The 20,409-nt window shown below is 44.2% G+C and overlaps 1 protein-coding gene across 3 annotated transcripts in view; it reads left to right on the top strand.

Annotated features, from left to right (window-relative positions):
• BBS4 (Bardet-Biedl syndrome 4) overlaps positions 1–20,409 on the top strand; it is an 87,410-nt gene that overhangs the window by 50,122 nt on the left and 16,879 nt on the right. For all 3 annotated transcript variants that reach the window (XM_075007192.1, XM_075007190.1, XM_075007191.1), the window contains 11 exons: positions 1,220–1,283; positions 2,564–2,675; positions 3,326–3,398; positions 5,638–5,691; positions 12,274–12,401; positions 13,822–13,876; positions 15,265–15,333; positions 16,494–16,646; positions 16,790–16,961; positions 18,112–18,181; positions 20,059–20,200. In XM_075007192.1, coding sequence (XP_074863293.1) covers positions 1,220–1,283; positions 2,564–2,675; positions 3,326–3,398; positions 5,638–5,691; positions 12,274–12,401; positions 13,822–13,876; positions 15,265–15,333; positions 16,494–16,646; positions 16,790–16,961; positions 18,112–18,181; positions 20,059–20,200 — 1,092 coding nt within the window. The remainder of the gene's footprint in view (positions 1–1,219; positions 1,284–2,563; positions 2,676–3,325; positions 3,399–5,637; positions 5,692–12,273; positions 12,402–13,821; positions 13,877–15,264; positions 15,334–16,493; positions 16,647–16,789; positions 16,962–18,111; positions 18,182–20,058; positions 20,201–20,409) is intronic.

The raw sequence follows: 20,409 nt of genomic DNA, 5'->3' as shown, positions 1-20,409 counted from the left end.
TTAAGATGAATTTCTCCCATATAGACTAGGATGGGCTTCTACTGTAACTTCCCTTGACAGAGAACGTCCATCTTGGATTTCTTTTCCCCAACCCCAGATTTCTGCTGTATGGTTACCATCTTTATTGTGAACACCCCCTCCCATGCAGAAGGGTGATCAGAATTATTCCTTTAACAAAAATCACCCATCCACATGTTGAGTATAGTTTCTTAGGTCCAGTCTTGTTCCTGCAAAAGGGCTGTATAGTAGAAATAAACGTTCTTTGAAAGCAGAGTTCTGCAAATTATGAGTACAGGGTAAGCCCCTCTCCTCCAGCACCCTTGGGACCTGACCAGCGCCGGACAAGAGAATTTGCCAAACCACAACAGGTCAATATTTTCTAACATGTTTCCAACACTTCCACTGCTTACTGAGTTCTTAGTAGATATTTAGGGGGTAAATTACAGCTAAATAACAGCAAAGAATACTGAGATCTGGGACTGGTTTCTGTAAACTAACTTTATGAGACCATGGGAAACTTGCCCACATCCATGATAAGTTGTCATCCAGCTAACTGAAATCATTCTGGATTAGAGAGTTCCTGATTAGAGAGGTTCATCTTGTATGGAGAACTTCACTTGTGGTTGATAGCTTCCAGAATTTTAACAATGGGGCTTACATTAATGGAACTGGAGTTTATCCACAGGAATTTAGGACAGGTGAAGTGGAAACTTATTTTAGAGTTATTTTACAGGGCAGCTCAGAGCACACATTCTGATTGCATGAACGTTGTTGTTACACTACATGCAGAAGTTGTCTAGTGTCACCTTTGCAGCATTAATACGTGAAAGGAAATCTGCACAGTCAGTCTAGTGAGACACTGAATTGCATTTGTTTTCAAATTTGGTTTGCTAAATTAAAGATAAATTTAACGGTTGACGCTCTTGTGCCTTTGTATTAATGAAAAATGGTGTAGTGCAGTTAATTGCTGTACACAGAAAACATGCTTTCCAACTAGATTAGGAGTGAATATTTAGCCAGCTGAACTAAGCATTAACTTTAGTGTACAGTTTCTTGTTACTGAAATACTAATATCTGAAGGATTTTATAGATTTTTTTGTAAATTATTGTATTCTTGAATTGCTTATTTGTTTAATATAAGGGAATAATGTTCAACTGTCCAAAAGGAGCTGTGGTCATAGGAATTCTGTTTGATATTATTTTCACTTAATTTTTTCAGATTGCTATCAAAGAGCAACTTCACGAGACTCAGGGAATGTGTGAATATGCAGTCTATGTTCAAGGTATGCAAAATGAAGACTGTGAAAATAATGTCATCCTGAGTTACTTCGGGGTTGAAATGTAATTTCAAGTAAACTCTAGCAGGATTTATGAAACTATATTTGAGTGCATAGACAGGCAGGCACTTCTGAAACACTTCTACTTGCCTGGTTTAGTTTTGAGCACAGGGTTATCTCTTTAATAACGAACAGATGAGGATTGGTGTTACTTGTGAGCACATGGGTTTTTCATGATAACCTGATATCTTCAGCAGTTCCTGGAACTGCTGGTGCAGCTCGGATTGAAATTGGCCCTATGCATTTCACTGTCATGAAAAATGTGTTTTTTGTTAGAGCCATGTTCTTTAAAATAATTGATTATGGTTTCCTTTAAGGATGCACAAATGTTCCGTAGTATGGCATCTATCAGTATGCAGTAGCTGCCGCGTTTGCTTACACAGTGAGACTCAGAACATAACCCATGCCAAGTCATTGCCTTGCAGTATTATGAAAATGAAAAGCACTGTCTCAACTCCTCGATTCTTTAGAGTCCCTCAGTCTGCATTCTAGAAGAGATTAAAAGAAAGAGCTTTGTTTTGTGAAGGAACATAGCCCTGAAGGCGGAAGTTCCCTGTGTCATGTTGGCAGAATGCAAGCAGTGGAAAGAGCTACAGATGATCAGTACTACAATTCAGGTTGCAGTTCATAGAAGCATTTTATGGACTAAGGGAATTTCAGCCTTTCTGTTAATAAAGACTTTGGCTACGTCTACACTTGACTAGGAACGTCGATGGCTGCTACACAATTTTAGGTCTGCCAATTGCGTACCTAAAATCGATTTGCAGCCGTCAACGTTGGTCCCTGTCTTCACTTCAGAATGTTGACGGGAGCACTCATCCTGCTGACAGTACTTAATCCTTGCCACTCTCAAGGAGTTTCGGGTTCTGTGTTGATCCCAGAACACACTGTTTTGTGCGTGCATGAAACAGCGCCCTGGAAGATTGAACCTAAGAGTTTGATCTTCCATGGCTAGTGTAGACCTAGCCTTAGAGCTCCCTTCCCCCTGAAGTGGCTGTAAGCCTCCAAGCAAACAGTTTTGTGTGCACCATTGTTCAGTCAGTGCTGACATCTGAACCCACTTAAGTATGAGTTTCTGCTTACGTTGATGGTTTAATAAGGAACAACTGAATGGCAACTCTTACAGGCCATCTGTCCTCCCTGTACAGTCCCGGCCTGCCAGTAATGCAGCTTATCTTGCCTATAGGATAGTAAACTAATTTTGCCTTGTGTGTTTTTCCTTGCAGCTTTGATATTTCGCTTGGAAGGAAAGATTCAAGAATCTCTAGAACTTTTTCAGACATGTTCCATTCTAAATCCTCAGAGTGCTGACAACCTCAAACAGGTTGCACGGTCATTGTGAGTATCGGTTTATTCCTACACTCAAGTGTCATGCAGGACATGGCAAGCTTTGTTTTTGTTCCGGATGCAAAGTTAATACCCGTTAGATCCCAAGTATGTTTCCTTGCCATTGGCACTTGGATTGGTTTCCATAGATGAGAACTCCCTGTTAAATATAAAATCTGTGCTTCTGTCCAGTTGTGCTCAATCGTGTTCTTTCATGATTTTTTTTCTTTGTTGTATTTTCACTGCTTGGGAACCAGTAATGCCGATGGGTAAATCAAGAACTGTTAGTGCAAGCATGTGGGGTGCAGGTTTGTGCCACAGAGCCCTGCCTGTGTGCATGCGATTGTGTGTTGGGTGCTCGTCTATTTGGGAGGAAGACTGAGATCTGCATAGCACATTGGGAGCCTTTCGCTCCGACCTAAAGGGAACACTGCAGAAGGCATGAATACAGCACTCACTTATCTCACGTGTGCTTGCTAGAGATCAGCATTGACTCACTGCAAAGAGATTTTCCTACTACTTAGATTTCAGACTTCTTTGGTCAGGGATGCAGACCTGTGGAGTATGTAAATAATGTTGTTCTTGGCAGACAGGTGGTGGCTACACAGTGTGACCTCATGCTGAAAGGGCAGAGAAAAGTAAAAATGGAAACTCTTTCACAGGTTTCTGCTGGGGAAGCACAAAGCAGCTATTGAAGTGTACAATGAAGCAGCTAAACTCAACCAGAAGGACTGGGTAAGTAAGGGGACTTTTGTCATACTAATCGTAGTTCACTAGTATCTTTCTTGGAGCACAGTCAGAGACCTATGCAACATGTTTTAGTTCTTCAGGACATTAGCCTTCCAGTGAAACCCATTACTTCGAGTATAGATACCAGAAACCCTCCAGTCTCCTGTTGGTAATTGGGTAACGTATTCCAATGGTCTCCACAGTAATGCAAAACTGCTCCCAAATAACCAACAGTCTGTGCTGAGTATTGTCTGTCTTTGCAAAATTCAGATCCACTCTTACAGGACTAGTAATAAGTAAAGCACTCTCAAGTAGGAGAAGAGCAGAGAGAGGAGATCTGCAAAGAGGAGTGACCTTGAAGTGAGCTGGTAGGAGATGAGGAAAGAAAGAGGTTGTGGTTCAGAGCTTGTTGAAAACAACCTGCAAGGAAAGTGCTGTGTTTCTTCATGTGGGCTTTCATGCCGCAACTCATCCATCATCTGCGTGCTTAAAAACAAAGCATATTGGGGCTGATTCCCAGAAGCTCAAGCACCTTTTGCTCTTGTTAACTTCATCTGTGCCTTTAGGTGCTCAGGACTTCTCTAAAGCAGCCCCAATATGTGTATGTATTTGGTACCAGTCTCTTCTTCCACCCACTCTGTACAGAACAAGGAGTACAGCTTTTACCCAGAACTGTGCAAATGGTGGACGGTTCAAGTCACTGGCAAGTCTGAAAATTTAAAAATTAGTTTCAGGTCAAATCAAAATAAGTGTTTCAAAGACTTTCGATGAATCATAAATGAATCATTTTGGATTGAATGAGAGGTTTTATTTTGACAATGTTTCAATGTAAACCAAACATTTTGACTTAAACTATTTTAAAATCTTTTAAATTGTTTTAAAATGGAAACAAAGGAAATTTCTACATGAAAGCTGTTTCCCCCCAAAAAATGCAAACATTTTTTGTTAATTTTGTTTAGTTTTCTTCCATGAAACAGTTTGGCAAAACCATCAGTAATTTGTGAATCATTTTGGGATCTTCTTCTTCATTTGTACCTGGAAAATGTTTCAGCCAAAATTGTCACCCAGCTCTACTTTCATCAAATGGCTCCCCTTTCAACACTGTGCTTTCCTGAGGATATGTCAGCACTGTAGTTGGGAGGTGAGCCTGCAGCATATGTAGACTCACCTCTTTGATCTAGCAATAGCAGTGATGCCATGGCAGTCGGGACAGCAGCTACTCAAGTGTGCACCCAGGGTCCTAGGCAGATGAGGCTAACCCACACAGGCTACTTTGACTGTGTCCCGAGTGCTGCAAATACCCCTCCTAATTGCAATAGAGACCTACCCTAAGTAAACAGACTATCTGTGGCACATCTTGGGGTGTGACTTTGTCAGCAGGTATCTCCAGAACAGGCTCATTGCTGGAGTCAGAGTTGATACCTTCATTTTCTTTGTATGGAAGCACACTACCAACTCAAACCAGCCATGACTGGCGCTTTGTCATTACCGTTCTTCACAACTAGCAGGGTTGAATGTAGGAAGGGGCCGTTCTGACATGATAGGAGGGTAAAATATTTCATAGACTGCATTTGCCCTGCTAACGATCGGCCTAGAGAAAAGAGAGAATTTCTGTGCTGGTAAAGTCTGAGACATTTAGCAGAGAAAAAAGGGAGACTTGTGGGAGTGCTCTGCAGTTTGTCATTGCTCATTCCATCCCCCGGCATAGGAAAAGACAACATGTAACTTGCCTGCTTACAACTCTGAGCCGTGAACTGGATGGGTTATAAAAGTTTCCACTGTCATGGATAGGATGCTGGAAGGATCCCAGTCACTCTGGTACAGGACCCGATCAGCTGGGCACACTTTCAAACTTGTGTCCCGTTAGCCCAAAATTTCACACACATCCCCTGAACCATGGGGTTTGTCACAGGCTTGGGATGTTTTGAGAGGGCTTTTTGTCAAAATAGGGGTCACGCATTATGGCATCATATATCTCCACTGGGACTCCAGTGCAGTCTCAGCCAAGTATGGAACCCTTTGCACAAGCCTTCCCACTTTTGTCCTCACTGTGCTCCTGCTGTCATCTGTACTCTTCTTTATGCTGAAGATCAAGCCAAATAGATTATCAGAAAGGTTGAAGTGTGGGGAGTTCTTTGACCTACAAAGCCCATGTAGGTTCCTATCCAGCCCAATAACTGTTACTAGTCTCTGTTGGATTATTCAGTGTCAAACTCACCTTCATGCAGCTTTTTCCTTTGTGCAGGAGATCTGCCACAACCTGGGCGTGTGCTATATGTACCTGAAGCATTTCAACAAGGTAAGTTGAGTGCTTGTCTTATCCAAATAGCATTAGTGAGAGCTTATCTGCATGGTGTGGCAATGCACACCAGCATGTTGTGAAGTAAGTAGTCTGTGTAGACCCTGCTGGTGTGCAATAAACTTTGTATATTAGGGAAGTTTTATTGTGCACCAGCAGGGTCTACGCTGGCCCAATAGTGTGCAACAGAACTCACGTGCTTTAGAATTCATATGCCTCTGCTGGGCATTACCCCACCATATAGACAAGCCTTCAGACATCCTTAGGGACCTGATTCTCTTTTGTGTAGTGTTACTGAAAAAGGGATCACATTACAGTCAGATTAGTTTCTTAGCTGTTTCAATGTTTGATCTGTTGTGATAATCAGGTCTACACATTTCCGCTGGTTGTGAGCTCAGTTATAAGTGGCTAGTCAAAGTTTTATAAAACATTAATGGGAAACGGTGCAAAAAGGAGTCGCATTGACCTCAAGGACTGTTGAGCTCATTCTTACTAAACAAGAGAAGTGTGGGACTGGAAACTAGCCAATGAAAACAGGTCTGCCGGAAATGAGGTCTCTTGATGGACCAAATAATTATGGGCTAATCTGCCTATCACTTGGCTTTTGGGGCTCTCAGAAAGAGTTTGAGGGATGAAAGTGAGCTACTGCCATGCTGACAGAAAAGGAGCAAATTGCTTCACCATTGTGGCTGCCATCCCTGATATCTTCATTGTAATTCTGAAAGGTACTGTGACCAGAATGAGCTAGAAAGAGGGCCCAGGCTGACACTGCCACCTCCATGAGCTCCAGCTACATCTCATATGCTACCTGGGAGCTGAGACTTCATCTGCCCCACATCCATTCTCATGTGCTCTTTTCCTGCCCCATCTGATTTTTTCTCTTTCCTATCTTCATAGAATCATAGGGCTGGAATGGACCTCAAAGGTCATTGAGTCCAGCCCCCTGCTTCAAGCAGGATCAACCCCAACTAATTCATCCCAGCCAGGACTTTCTCAAGCCGGGACTTAAAAACCTCTAGGGATGGACATTCTACCACCTCTCAAGGCTACATATTCCAGTGCATCACCACCCTCCTGGTGAAATAGTTTTTCCTAATAGCCAACCTACTCCTCTTCTTCTGTAACTTCAGACCATTGCTCCTAGTTCTGCCATCTGTCACCACTGAGAACAGCTTCTCTTCATCCTCTGTAGAGCCCCACTTCAGGAAGTTGAAGGCTGGTATTAAATCACCCCTCAGTCTTCTCTTCTGTAAACCAAGTAAGCTCGAATCTCTCAGCCACTCTTCATAGGTCATGTGTTCCACCCCCTTAATCATTTTCATTGCCCTCCACTGAACGTGCTCCAGCACATCCACATCCTTTCCAAACCTGGGGACCCAAAACTGGATGTAGTACTCCAGATGTGGCCTCACCAGTGCCGAATAGAGGGGAACAACTTTTCTAGATCTGCTCAAAATGCTCCTTCTAATGCACCCCAATATGCTATTAACCTTCTTGGCTGCAAGGGCACACTGTTGACTCATATCCAGCTTTTCATCTACCATAATCCCTAGGTCCCTTTCCACTGTACTGCTTCTTAGCCAGTCCCCAGCCTGTAACAATGCTTGGGATTCTTCCATCCCAAGTACAGAACTCTACACTTCTCCTTGTTGAACTGCATCATATTTCTTTTGGCCCAATCCTCCAATTTGTCTAGGTCACTGTGGATCCCAACTCTACCCTCCAATGTATCTATCTCTCCCCCTAGTTTAGTGTAATCTGCAAACTTGCTGAGGGTGCAATCCATTCCCTCATACAGGTCATTAATAAAGATGGTGAACAACACCGGCCCCAGAACTGAGCCTTGTGGCACCCCACTTGAAACTGACCACCATCCAGATATTGAGCCATTGACCACTACTTATTGGGCCCGACCATGAAGCCAGCTCTCTATCCATCTTATAGTCCATGGATCCCACACGTGCTTCTTTACTTACGGGCAAGAATGTTGGGGGAGACTGTACTTAAAGCTTTGCTGAAGTCAAGGTATATCACATGCACTGACTTCCCCATGTCTGCAGAGCCTGTTACTTCATCATATAAACTAATTAGATTGGTCAGGCACGACTTGCCCTTGGTGAATCCATGCTGAGTACTTTTGATCACTTTCCCCTCTTCTGAGTGTTCGAAAATGGATTCCTTGAGGATCCCCTCCATGATTTTCCTAGGGACTGAGGTAAGGCTGACTAGTCTATAGTTCCCTGGATTGTTCTTCTTTCCATTGTCAAAGATGGGTGCTATATTTACCTTTGTTCAGTCATCTGGGATCTCTCTGGATCTCCAGGAGTCTCCAAAGATAATGGCCAAAGGCTCAACAATGAGATCTGCCAATTCCCTTTGTACTCTTGGGTGCGTGAAATCCAGACCCATGGATTTGTGTGTATTTGTCTTTCTCATTTTGCTTTACGTCTAGTGAGAGTCTGGCTTGGCTAGCCAAGACTGCATAGTTTGCAACACTGCTGTACCTCTGTAATCACAGAGAGGCAGGTAAAAGCAGAGTTCCAAATAGCCTGATTGTAGTAACAGTTTGCTAACTCTCCAAGTGGCTGATAAAACTGTGTGCTGGGCCTGTGTTTTCTGAGCAGTGAGGTGGTGAGTAAGAGTCAGCACTGGAGCCAGAAGCTCCAGTTCTGTCTTGCTGCTGTTTTCTTTCCGCTTTTACATGTTTGGGTCTTGTTTCGCCTTCTAGTAAATGGGATCAAACTTTAACAGCAGTTCCAACCCATCTTCACTAACTTGTCTTTTCTCCCAATAGGACAGTTATGTAATCCTATCTAAGAGACCATCAAACAAAACAGTTTTCTTCTCGAGACTGTCTACAGCTAAAGAGAAAGGGATCAAGAGATACAGAAATGAAAGCTTCACTTCATACTTTTAATTTCTAAGGCTTTACGTGCTTTTCGTCCTCTTTGGTCACTGTGCTGAAAGATTAGGAAGGGCTTTTAATGGAGTGTTTGTCATGGCACTTAACAAACTGAGGTCTGTATATCAAGCCCCAGGCCTTGTTAATACAGTTTAATGTTGCGCAATGAGAATATGTCACACTGCAGTTAGACAGCTGGCCCATGCAAGCCTAGTTAGACTCATGGGACTCAGGCTGCAGAGATGTAAAATTGCAGTGTGGGTATTTGGGCTTGGGCCACAGCCTGACCGCTGGGACCCTGCAAGTGGGTAGGGCATTTATTTGTAGTGCAGACGTGCTCTGAGGATCATGTTAACACATTTGTATCTTTGTGTCTGTTTGTTCTATTTTCACTAATACAACAGAGCAGCTACATCAGTAAAATATGACCACTCAACCTGTTAACAAATCATCCTCTTGTGAGTCCCTAACTAAAAGATGTATCCCCTTTGCAGTCTGCAGGATGATGTGAGATTTGGAGGTGGTGGAAGCCTCCTCACTTTCGAGACTTGACCTCTTGGTCATACTCTAACATAGGATTTACACTTCACTCAAGTTAACCAACAGGACTGTAAATCCCAGATGTTATGGTTCACTCTAGACTAAGCCATAGAACTAGCTTCAATTTCCATTTAAAAGCAAGGGGGTATTTATATTTGTATTGTCCGTTGTAGGAATTAGCTTGAATAAACTGGCAACCTGTGAACTTGGGCTACACAGTAACCAAGAAATCTCCTCTAGATGGGGCCCAGCCAGTTTTGTCTGAACTAGGATTTCTCAGACAGTATTGCGTTTTCCAAAGAAGTCTTCTAGCTGTTATGAGATGACCCCCTACAATGTTCTTGTCTAGTTGGATAACAAACCACACAGACACCAGGGGGTGCTCCTCCTGTGTTGGAGCTTTTAAAAAGGTGTAGATGAACATCTAACCTTACAGTGTTGGCTATAACCCATTGAATGTAAGTTCTTGAAGTTGGGAAGGGTCTGAAGTCCAAATGCAGGCTCCAAGCCTGCAGTGCAAGCACCTGGGCTCAGTGGGGGGAGAAGGGAGTTTTCAGGGACTAATGGAGGGCTTTGCACAAGCCAGATTTGGGGATTGATTGGTTCCGAACTTGATCTTCCCACTCCTGGCTTCTAAAAATGTAAAGGTTCCCTTACCCATCAGTTCCTGACAGAAAATACTGTCTAGCTTACTCAGATAGGGGCAGCATTCGTGTTTAAAAAGTCAGTATTTCAACTGATATAGTCTAAGTGCATCATCAAGTAGGTTGGTGGTCTCACTGTAGCTGTTACCATCAGCATCACAGTCAGTTGTAGTTAGGTGAGGCCTTCTTAAAACTGCTTCTGTTGAGCATGCTGCCATCCTTGTGATGGGTTGGATCACAGAAATTCCCTTGGGGTTGTCTCCTGATGTGCTGATCAAGTCACTGAGCCCACCCTCCTGCCCTCTGGGCCTCCCCACCAGTCTGCCCTGCTGAGCTGTGGTTTCCCCAAGCCAAGGCATAGAGTTGGGGTTACTGCCACCCAGCAAACCAACACAGACACTGAACAAGCTCAGTTGTGGGAGGACTCAGCTATAAGGCTGCCAGAAGCACCCAGGAAACCACCCCCCAAAGGGACCAAAATCCCAAAGAAACCTCTTACCTTGTGTACAAGTTTATTACAGAGAAAGCTTGACAATGAAAGAGAAAATGAAAGAGAGAGATGCACAGTGGTTGCTGCCCATGGCCCCAACAGTTATATCTTTACTCTGGCCTATGTCTCCAGCTTTTCAGAGCTCTTTGTCTTCAGGTTTCTTCATGTGTATCCTCTATGAGCGGGTGAGGCAGTTTCAAAGTCCGTCCAGCTGAAGACAGACTTGGTTGCTTTCCTTTCTTTAAATAGACTTCCCCCAGGTTGGGAACCTGTTCCTCAGTCTCCCCATCCCCATGGGAAAGTATTGTATCCAAGATGGATTCCAGCGCCCAGTAGTGTGGTCACGTCTTTCTTGGACAAACCATGGTTTGGGCTTGCAGGAAAAATAAAACTTTTTATGGGTCATTGGTTTGAGCATTGAGCCGTTAAGTTGCTGAAGGATCACTAATGGCCCTCATGAGCACATCTAGAATTAAAAAACGGATTCACTTCTTAGTTCACTAACAAGAATGATACATGCACCAAAATAGGACATACCAATTCAGCAGATTTTAACTTTTAAAATTGCTTCATGGTCTGTTTTGTATAGAGGGTCTTTGAGTTATACATATTTATATTCATCAGCCAGCTTCCCTAAAGCTTGGGGAAGTGGTGCTTGTATGAGCTCAACACTTAGAGCCCTGCACAGATACAAAATTTGTATCGTATGTGAGACGCAATTTGTAAACATGGTGCATGGAAATCCACATCTGCAAGTATAAACCAAATATCCACAGGCTTGCAGGGCTCCACTTGTGCTCCTTTCCCTGTGGCTGCAAAGCAACAGCCACATGTGTAGACATCAGGTCCTTATGTGGAACCTGCCATCGGTGGTGGTGATCCATCACTCATTTGGGTTCTGAGGAAAATCTATGTATATGAGACTACCTTTGAAAGAAAAGAGTATCTTAAATTTGGGTCCTACTAGGCTATAAAGTGTGCTACTAGTCTGACAGCCTTACTGCCTACATCTGGGGAGTGCATACTTCTTGCATAACATCAAGGAGCAATGGGCTTAAACTGCAGCAAGGGAGATTTAGGTTGAACATTAGGAAAAACTTCCTACCTGGCAGGATGGTTAAGCACTGGAATAAATTGCCTAGGGAGGTTGTGGAATCTCCATTACTGGAGATTTTTAAGAGCAGGTTAGATGAAGAGGTGTCAGAAATGGTCTAAATATTACTTAGTCCTGCCATTGGTGCAGGGGACTGGACTACATATCCTCTCGAGATCCTTTCCAGTCCTCTCTGATTCTGTCTCATGGGCTCAGAATATAACGACACCCATGGAGACTGCTGGGTGTTTAACATTTGCTGGTAATGAACATCCAGTACACCACAAACCCTTTGCTGTTTTTTACCTTATCAGCATCTCTTTTTAGTGTGCTATGTGCTAGAAAACTGCAAACTTTTATTGCCCGCCCACTGGCTCAGCTTAGAGGAAGAGGAAGATGTTACAGAAGCAAGTGTTTGCAAATGTTCCCCTTTGTAGAGGGGTTACATGTGCCTCGTTGGAGCTGGCAAAATTTTTCTTCATTTACATGGCAATCCTGGCTCATTGCTAGCATGAGCATTTTGCAGAGAAGTGAACTGTAAATGCATATGTAGAGCTAACAAATTTAGCAGCTCCCAAGAGAGCTCGGATTCTGTACCAGAACAAACAGGCCTCTGTATTTCTCTTGGTAGATCAGTATGTTTGGTTTGGTTTGAAGTGCTCAGCTTTGTGTTCTTCCCTCCTCAAATCCAATGACTCCCATTGCAGAGTTCATTTCAACAACTACCTTACGGTCTGGGGCCTTTATAATCAGATTCTTCAAGCTTGGCTTGAGCCTTTGATCCCTTCCCCTCTATGCTAGTAGCATGAGGGTTGGTGCTCGCAGCTGACAGCTTTTGGGTCATTGCTTCGCTGTGAACTCTGCAACCATATTGATTTTATTCCCCCTCTTCTCTGTGTGGTTTTGTGTGTAGGCGAAGGACCAGCTGAACAATGCCTTGCAGCTGAACAGACATGATCTGACATACATGATGCTGGGAAAAATTCACCTGCTGGAAGGGGAGACGGACAAAGCCATAGAAGTCTATAAGAAAGCAGTGGAGTAAGAATTTCCTCCCTCCACCTCTTGGGAGAATTTTGATTGGTGCATTCAGGACAGAAATGTGTCTGATGTTTTTAAAATGTCAGGGCTCTTGGGCAGACTTGGAATTTCCCAACTGTGTGACCATCTCTGATCTTGGCTACAGTTCTCTTACTCCAGTTGACAGTGTGTCAGGAACAGAGGTACTTCTCTGAAGCCCTTGCCAAGAGAAGACGAACAGAGGTGCTGGGAGCACATGCACTCAAAATCCACCTCTCAAGTCCTGTGATTCATGTGCCAAAGCCTGAAGCACAGGGGTGAACAATCACTGCTCACAACTGTCACAGCTCCACTGTTGGCAAGAGCAGTGAGCAATCAACAGCCTTTTTGGAAGTCCTGCATTGTTGTTTACTCCACTGGGTGATATTTTTGAGCACAAAAGTGCAGGACTGATAGAGCCAGGCGGGTGTTGTGTGCATGGAGTTGCATGGTGAGCAAAGGTCTGGGAAAGACAACTGGCAATTACTGCTGCTCATTGGAACCATGCACACAGCTAGTCTGTGCTAAAGCGTTGTGTTAGTGTTGTTACCCTGTACATCCCAGTCTCTCTCCCTGAGCCCACCATAAGTGGTGGTGTAATTTATTATTTATATTATCATAACCGGAGAACAAAAAGACCTTGTCATCTAAGGGCCTGCTTTATCTTTGCACAGTTGGATTTCAACCAAGTTGAGACTCTAGCTTTTAGTGTCATACACCTTCTTGGGATCCCAACTGGGATATGGAACTTAACTCTGTATAAGCAGCTGTATAGTTCATTAGTATGTGGTGCCCCCAACCTGCTTTTTCTCTCTTTGCTGCTGAATATTCATCATGTTTATTATTTGCTTGAAAGGCCTTGAAAATGGGGAGGCTTTTTTAAAGAGCCTACAAAACTGTACGTGGGGATAGTTAGAGATGAGGGCTTGAAAGTCACAAACTGTAATTGAAAACACACAACACATTCATTGTAAGTCTCCATTTGGAGGCGAGTTTTTCTTTGGTCTCAGCTTAGATTGGTGTATGTTATCCATCGACCACAAAGGTATTGTGACCGGTGACCTTGTGATTAAAGCAGATCTGCTTCCTGCTCTGACACTGACTTGCTTGGATGTCTTAAGCAAATTATTTAACCTCCTACACTTCAGTTTACTCATATAAAATTTTACCTACTTCACAGAGGGGTTTGAGGAATGATAAATTTTTGTAGAACATTTTGAGATGCTCACATATAATATTCCATTAACACTCTGTGATGGTGGTCAGGGTGATATTATTCGCTGGTTGTATTAGCAGCAGTCGCAGGGATGTTTCTTACATTGAGTGGGATCTGAGGGGTTCCATACATCCTCTTGTATTAGTACCTCCAAGACACTGCATAACTTTGTGTTTTGTATTTCAGGTTTTCTCCAGAAAACACAGAGCTCCTTACAACCCTGGGATTACTCTATTTACAGGTACAAAACGCTGTTGACTAGTATGTGGACTTAATTAGATTTTAAACAGCCTGGCAGTTGTATATGTTCTAGTCTCTCCATGTACGTTTGATATATTTCTCAAAAGGCCACATCAAAACAAGAAAGAGCTTGCTACTCTGTCTCTTATCCTCTCCTTCGGCCCCTGAAGGGAAGTAACTTGATTTCCTGGTTCTGAGCCAGAGCAGAAATTCTATTTGGCTTCTGCCTTAATTGTGTTACTCATCCTCCCAAGTACAATAAAACATGATGAGTTCTTACCTTGTTTCTGGGGAAGGAGCTTAGCAAGTTATTCTGCTAGAAAAGCAGCCATGAAATTGTTTAACACTAGCGCATCTTGCAGAAAATTGGAATTGGTTTAAATAACACCGTCACTTTTATCATTAGGGACTTAGATCGTGAGCACAAGATCATCTGTCTCCCAAACTACCTGCTCATTGCAGTGTTTGGCACAGCTGTCATCCTTTGCCCCAGGCTGCTGCAGGACAGGATTGAAGGGCATAAGTAGGGCAGCAGAGGGAGCAAGAGAAGCAGAGCAAAGAATGGTGCCTAGGTAGAGTAGCATGGGCAGAAATGTGCACCACTGTCCACATTGTGATTTCATTTGTTTGTGGTGTTTCACATCCCTGGACTCCAGAACTCGCTCCAAGTGCCCAGCTAGTCTTGATTGTCTCCAGGAGTCACAGCAGCAGTTAGATGCCTTCTGTCAGCAGGCACTGGTGAACTTGTAGGCACCTATTGTGCAGGGGGGAGTGAGTTACTGGAGTTTGAATACATTCATGGACCAACAAAAGAACACTATGGACTGAATTAATCCAGTGTAATTCCTGAGTATTTCCACTGAAGCCGGTAAGACTTAAGAACAAGATCAGGGTTAGCCTCCCTTCTGAATGGGCCAGATTCTGCAAAGCTGCTAAGTACTCTCAACTCCTATTGCTTCAGTAATTGGGTGTGGTCTAAGCAGGTAGACCTTTGGAACATTTTCATAGGGAGGAAGGACAAATGCTCAGGAAATCTGTGCTTGCTGGTTTATGGGCTCAGGAAGTGAGTCCCTGCTCCTTTGTCCATTGTATAAAAACTCTCCTGATAGTTCTTATTCCCTGACACAAATTACAGAAAAACTCATTTTCTAGGCGAGGCAGTCTGCACCAGCCTGAGTGGTGTTCCCTCTGTTATCACAGGAATAAGTTGTGTTCCACTGGTTGTGGATTGAGACAAAAGAACCCTGCCCATGTGCAAGAATAACTGCAACAGAAGAAAGCTAACTCTCCTGAATCCCTTGCATTAAGTGATAATCAAAAATCCTGTTTGTTCTCTGGATGTTTAACCCTCTGGCCACATTTCTGATGCTTCTCTCTGTCTTTTGCCAGCTTGGGGTTTATCAGAAGGCATTTGAATATCTTGGAAATGCACTTACGTATGATCCCAGCAATTATAAGGTACCATGAGGAATATACATAACCCGGTTTAGTGAAGACATTAGGCCTTTTAAAACTATCTCTAATGTAAAATGTCCCCAGTACCACAGCACGTACCGTGCTTCCAAAAGCTTGTTAAAAAGCACATTTCTATGAGCTCCATCTGATAGGCCTGTTTGCTTTTAATGGAAAGTTTCATATATTCGCCATGAAGAATTTTTAACAAATGGAAATTGCTTGGCTGCAACCTATTACTGCAAACTGTTGCAGTTCATCACAAGAGCTGTGCAACACATTCCTAGCAAATCAGTGTACCGTTGTGACTCTCTGGAGCATAGACATGACTGAATAAGGACAGTGTGGTGGAACATCACTCCTTTGCTGGTCTGCAAAGGTCGTAATTCATACACAGTCCTCTCCCAGCTATAGTGGTGGGGTAGAGGGAAGGGGGCACTGCCTTGGTCTAGCTAGTTGATCATGGGATCTGAATAACAGGGCTAACATAAGTCATTTTGAAATCTATGGATGGTAAAGCAATGAATAAATACAAAGCAAGTATTATTATTAGGAAGACGACATTATCCTTCCAGACTCTCTGCCACCTGACTGGAAAATATGCAAATAATTTCTAGGACTAATGTAGTTTAATTTAAACTAAGTTAATTATGATGCTGCATTTTGATGTTCTTTGTAAGCACATACATTCAGTAAGTTGTAGTGTCACCCTCAGCCAGTGGTATGAACTGTCCAGGTTTTGCTGTATGTGCCTTGGGTTAAGGAATGTTTTCATCTTCCGAAAGTTGCTCTGAGAAGGTTTCTGTTTGTTGTTTTAAAGAGACTATTACTATGTGAACCTCTTCAGAGACCAAACTTTTGGAAGCTGCTGTTGTAAATCAGTGCCAGACCCCAAAAGTATTTGACTGCAGTGTTTAGTAGCCACACTGATCATGAAAGAGGATGTGGGGAGCATGGGACCCTTTCCCCATGCCCTGTCCTCTCGCAGTCAGGATCTACATATCCCACTTTTCACTTTGGAAGCCTCTAGCAGAGAATTCCCCTAAAGAGAATCTCCCCTCAGACCACTGGCGTTGGTTTTAGTTTAATAATGCTGTAGCATTTTTCCTCACCATTTTTGGAGGAAGCCCAGTGCCTCCACCACTCACTGTCAAACTCTTTTGAAGGCTATCTTGGCAGCTGGCAGCATGATGCAGACTCACGGAGATTTTGATGTAGCCCTCACCAAATACAGGGTGATAGCCCACACCATGCCTGAAAGCCCCCTGTTGTGGAACAACATTGGAATGTGTTTCTTTGGCAAGAAGAAATATGTGGCAGTAAGTACCTGGCTCCCTTCCATTTCCCTCTCTTTAATCAAATGTGTGTGATGTAAAAGAAGGCTCCTTCCGCTGTGGTAGAGACTGGGGAAAGTCTTGTCCACTCAGGCCGTGGCACTGCATGGTGTTGTTCCTCTTTGTAGGCTATCAGTTGCCTGAAGCGAGCCAACTACTTAGCTCCCTTTGACTGGAAGGTTCTGTACAATTTGGGACTAGTCCACCTGACAATGCAGCAGTATGCCTCTGCTTTCCACTTTCTCAGCGCTGCGGTCAACTTCCAGCCCCAAATGGGAGAGCTCTACATGCTGCTGGCAGGTAAATGACCCTTCCCTCCTACTCCCCAGATCTGAACGGATACAGGAGCTTACGGTGTGAAGACAAGGGGGGATGCAGGTTATCTGAGACTGGATAACTCAGCACACTGATATTCAGGAGTTTTTCGTCCCAAGGTTGTGCACTCCTCAGAAATGCTCAGCAGTTACCAAAAGTTAATGCCTTCACCTGTGTCAAAATACAGTTTGTGCTGTAGAGTTGTGTCTGCCTCCTCCAGCCACCAGAGCTGGTCCCAGCATATGTAGGAAGGCCATTGTGGGGTGATGCAGAGAATCTGGCACTACTGCTGCTCATACAGTGACTTCTGTGCCTAGTGAGTTGAGTGTCTGTGGTGTGCCCAGTCTGGCAGTCCTTACCAGCACTCAGTCCAGGTTATGAAAACTAGAAAGCAGGGATCAAAGGATTGTTACAGGCAAGAGGGGACTTGTCTCTTTCCCCTCCATACTCAGTCACTGGGCAATTAAATGACCCAGGATAACCTGTGCAGAAGCCATGACTTGGAGCAGGCACCTTAATTACAGTCTGTCTAAAATCCAGCCAGATAGCTGATTTTTTTCTTCTCTCTGGGATGGGGACTCAGCTTCTGATCTCAGATTTAAGATAATAAGGAACCATTGTGATCATCTAGTCTCACCTCCCAGCATGTTGCAAGCCAAAGCACTGCCCCCACTCACACCCATCATGGACCCCTAACCTCTGGCTGGTTACTGAAGTCCTCAATCTTGGTTTAAAGACTTCAAGTTCCGGAGTATGCAACATTCAGTTCCTTTGCTGCATCTGAGCGGGCACAGGGGAAGTGTTCAGAGTTGTGTTGATTTCTGGCATGTCATGGAGTTGGGAGAGGGCATAACTAGTGACAAACGTCTTTGCTGACAGGTCTACCCCAAGAACATTTGTCCCATGCTTTCAGCTAGATGAACAGTTCAAAATCAGCCCCGGTAGAGGTGCCATTGCTGTACCCCAGGCTGACAGAGGGGCTCCAAGAGCAGTAGCATATAGCATTGACGTTCAGAACAATCCTTTGCAAATAGGCTCTATGCCTGGGGCAGCAGAAAAATCCATTTCTGAGGAGCGCAGTGGAGGCTTTGTGTTACTAAAGAGGTCATTTGTGTTCCTGTGTTTCTTCCACCAGTGGCTCTGACAAACCTTGAAGATGCTGAGAATGCAAAACGATCCTATGAGCAAGCTGTAGCGCTGGACCAGTAAGTCTTAATCTGACAGTCATTTGGGCAAGTCACCTCACCCCATTTGTTTCCCTTTTTGTCCAGCCTGGTCTCTTTCAACTGTAAATTCTTCAGGTCAAGAGCCTTCTCTGATTAGCTCTTTGTATAGCACCTAGCACAGGAGAGCACCGATCTTACGTTAATACTGATAATAAGACTATCAGGAGAGTCATCACTAGTGGTAAACTTTTAATCCCTAACAGCCATATGATGGTACCCCACAGCACCAATCATTTAGCGCAGGCCTCTCCCTTTAGTGTAGTGTTTAGGCAGCTGGGTAGTATTTTCTGCAGATAGATCAAAACACTTGAATTAGGCAGAGTTTGTAAAGCTCCATTCTAACTGCCTGACACAGCCAGGGAGAATTATCAGAAAAACAAAACTGCACCAAAGCTGACATGGAAGGCAACTGCCATCTCCTGCCAGGAGGCAAACTCAGGCTCTTCAAGCCTCAGATCTCTGTGGTTTGTTCAGTTGATATCTCTTGTACTCTCTCCAGTTACCCCATTCCCACAGTCAGTCCCTTCTGTCTTATCTTGCGCAGTCTGCCTGGGAAGAGGATTACAGTTTGTTTCCATCTCTGAATAAGTTTTATTGCAGCAACATTGTGATATTTGGCCTGGATGCCAGCCTGAGGGCTGGAAAGAAAAGGACTTTTTGTGGGGGTCTTTACAAAAGATGCCTCCTCTTTCCAGCAGTGGCTAATACGCAGGTTTCTTTTCTCCCATTGCTTCCTTAAATGATGATTTTCCTCCTTATCAAATTCCAGCTCTGGATTTGGGGCCACACAGTTAAATCAGCTCTCACCTACCCATACCTCAGTGGCTTCTGCATGAAGGTTGCTCTCCAAGGTGTATCTATTTCCTGGGCTTGAACAGAGGCAGTGAGGTTTTTAGATAGGGATCAGTACTTTAGAAATAGATTTTGTGTTGAAGGAAATGAATAGGTTAGGTGCAGAAAGAGAATAGATCACTTTTCTAACAGTCTCCTTCATTATGGCATTGTCACATTTCTTACCCATGACCCACAGTCGTGGCCTGCACACAGTCGCATTGGCTGCTTCTCAGACAATGTCTGCAAAAGCTCCAGCCTCCAGCACTCAACCTTTTGACAAAGAGTGCAGCCTCTGCCTTAGAGAAGTGGGTAAAGGTGCTGGATTTTTTTGCCAGCACTAGTGGCCTCTGTTACAGCAGGACTGGGAGCTAGCCCCTTCATGTGACTTCACTGATCAACATTCAGAAGCACTGCTGACTTGCTCTGCATGTGTTGTGATAAATGCAGATGCTTTCTCTGTGCTCCTGCATGCCAGGTCATCCTCCCTGCAGGAGAAGCGCACATGTAAATTGCGTGACTAATGATCCACTTACTTGTTAGTGTCCTTCCCCTTGCAAGGTGATTCTGATCCTGAAGGAGACCTGGCCAGGCAGAGCTAGGCCGCTCTACCTCTGCAAGTGGAATGAACTGCGAGCATCCTGCTGCTTGGATCAAGACAGAGCAGTGCCTGCTGGGACACAATTTGCTCAGTGTTCTGCAAAAGATAGTGCTGAGCTCAGAGTCCTGGGGAGTTGACAGTGCATCTCTCAGGCAAAATGTGGGAATCAAGCATGTCAGCTTGAAAGGTTAGGAGCAGTAGAAGGTTCCACTCAAAACATCTGAGCAACCTCTGCACACTTCTTCCCAGGAAGGTTGCCATGGTTATATGCGCACTAACTGGAGGCTGTGCAGGTGGGATCTCTAGCTTTGGTGAGTGTAGCCAGCTCGGCACAGTGCTAGTGTGGAAGTAGGTTCTCATCTGGGGTCTAAGAAGGGTGCTTGTGGCAGTGTACGTTACTGATGCTATAGGCTGTCTGCTGCAGGTCCAATCCCCTGGTCAGTCTGAACTACGCTGTGCTGCTCTACAACCAGGGGGATAAGAAGGGAGCACTAGGCCAGTACCATGAGATGGAGAAGAAAGTCAATGCCCTGAAGGAGAGCAGCACTCTCGACTTTGACCCAGAGGTATGTTGATGAGATCAGCTTTCTGGGTAAGAGGACTTGACTTGTCCACCTGAGCAGGAGGGAGGAGATTTCTGGTGTGCATTAGTTGGGCCCTGTAGACCCTGCTTGAGGCAGTGATGGCTCCCTTAAGGTTCTGAAGTGCACCCAGCAGGGCCAGAACCTTTAGGTGCCCAGGGGAGTCTACATGGCCAATTGATGTGAACCCTTTC

This window comes from Carettochelys insculpta, chromosome 12, assembly GCF_033958435.1.
Source record: "Carettochelys insculpta isolate YL-2023 chromosome 12, ASM3395843v1, whole genome shotgun sequence".
NCBI classification, from domain to species: domain Eukaryota; kingdom Metazoa; phylum Chordata; order Testudines; family Carettochelyidae; genus Carettochelys; species Carettochelys insculpta.
Note: the sequence above shows the minus strand (reverse complement) of the source record. Positions and strands in the feature narration are given on the sequence as shown.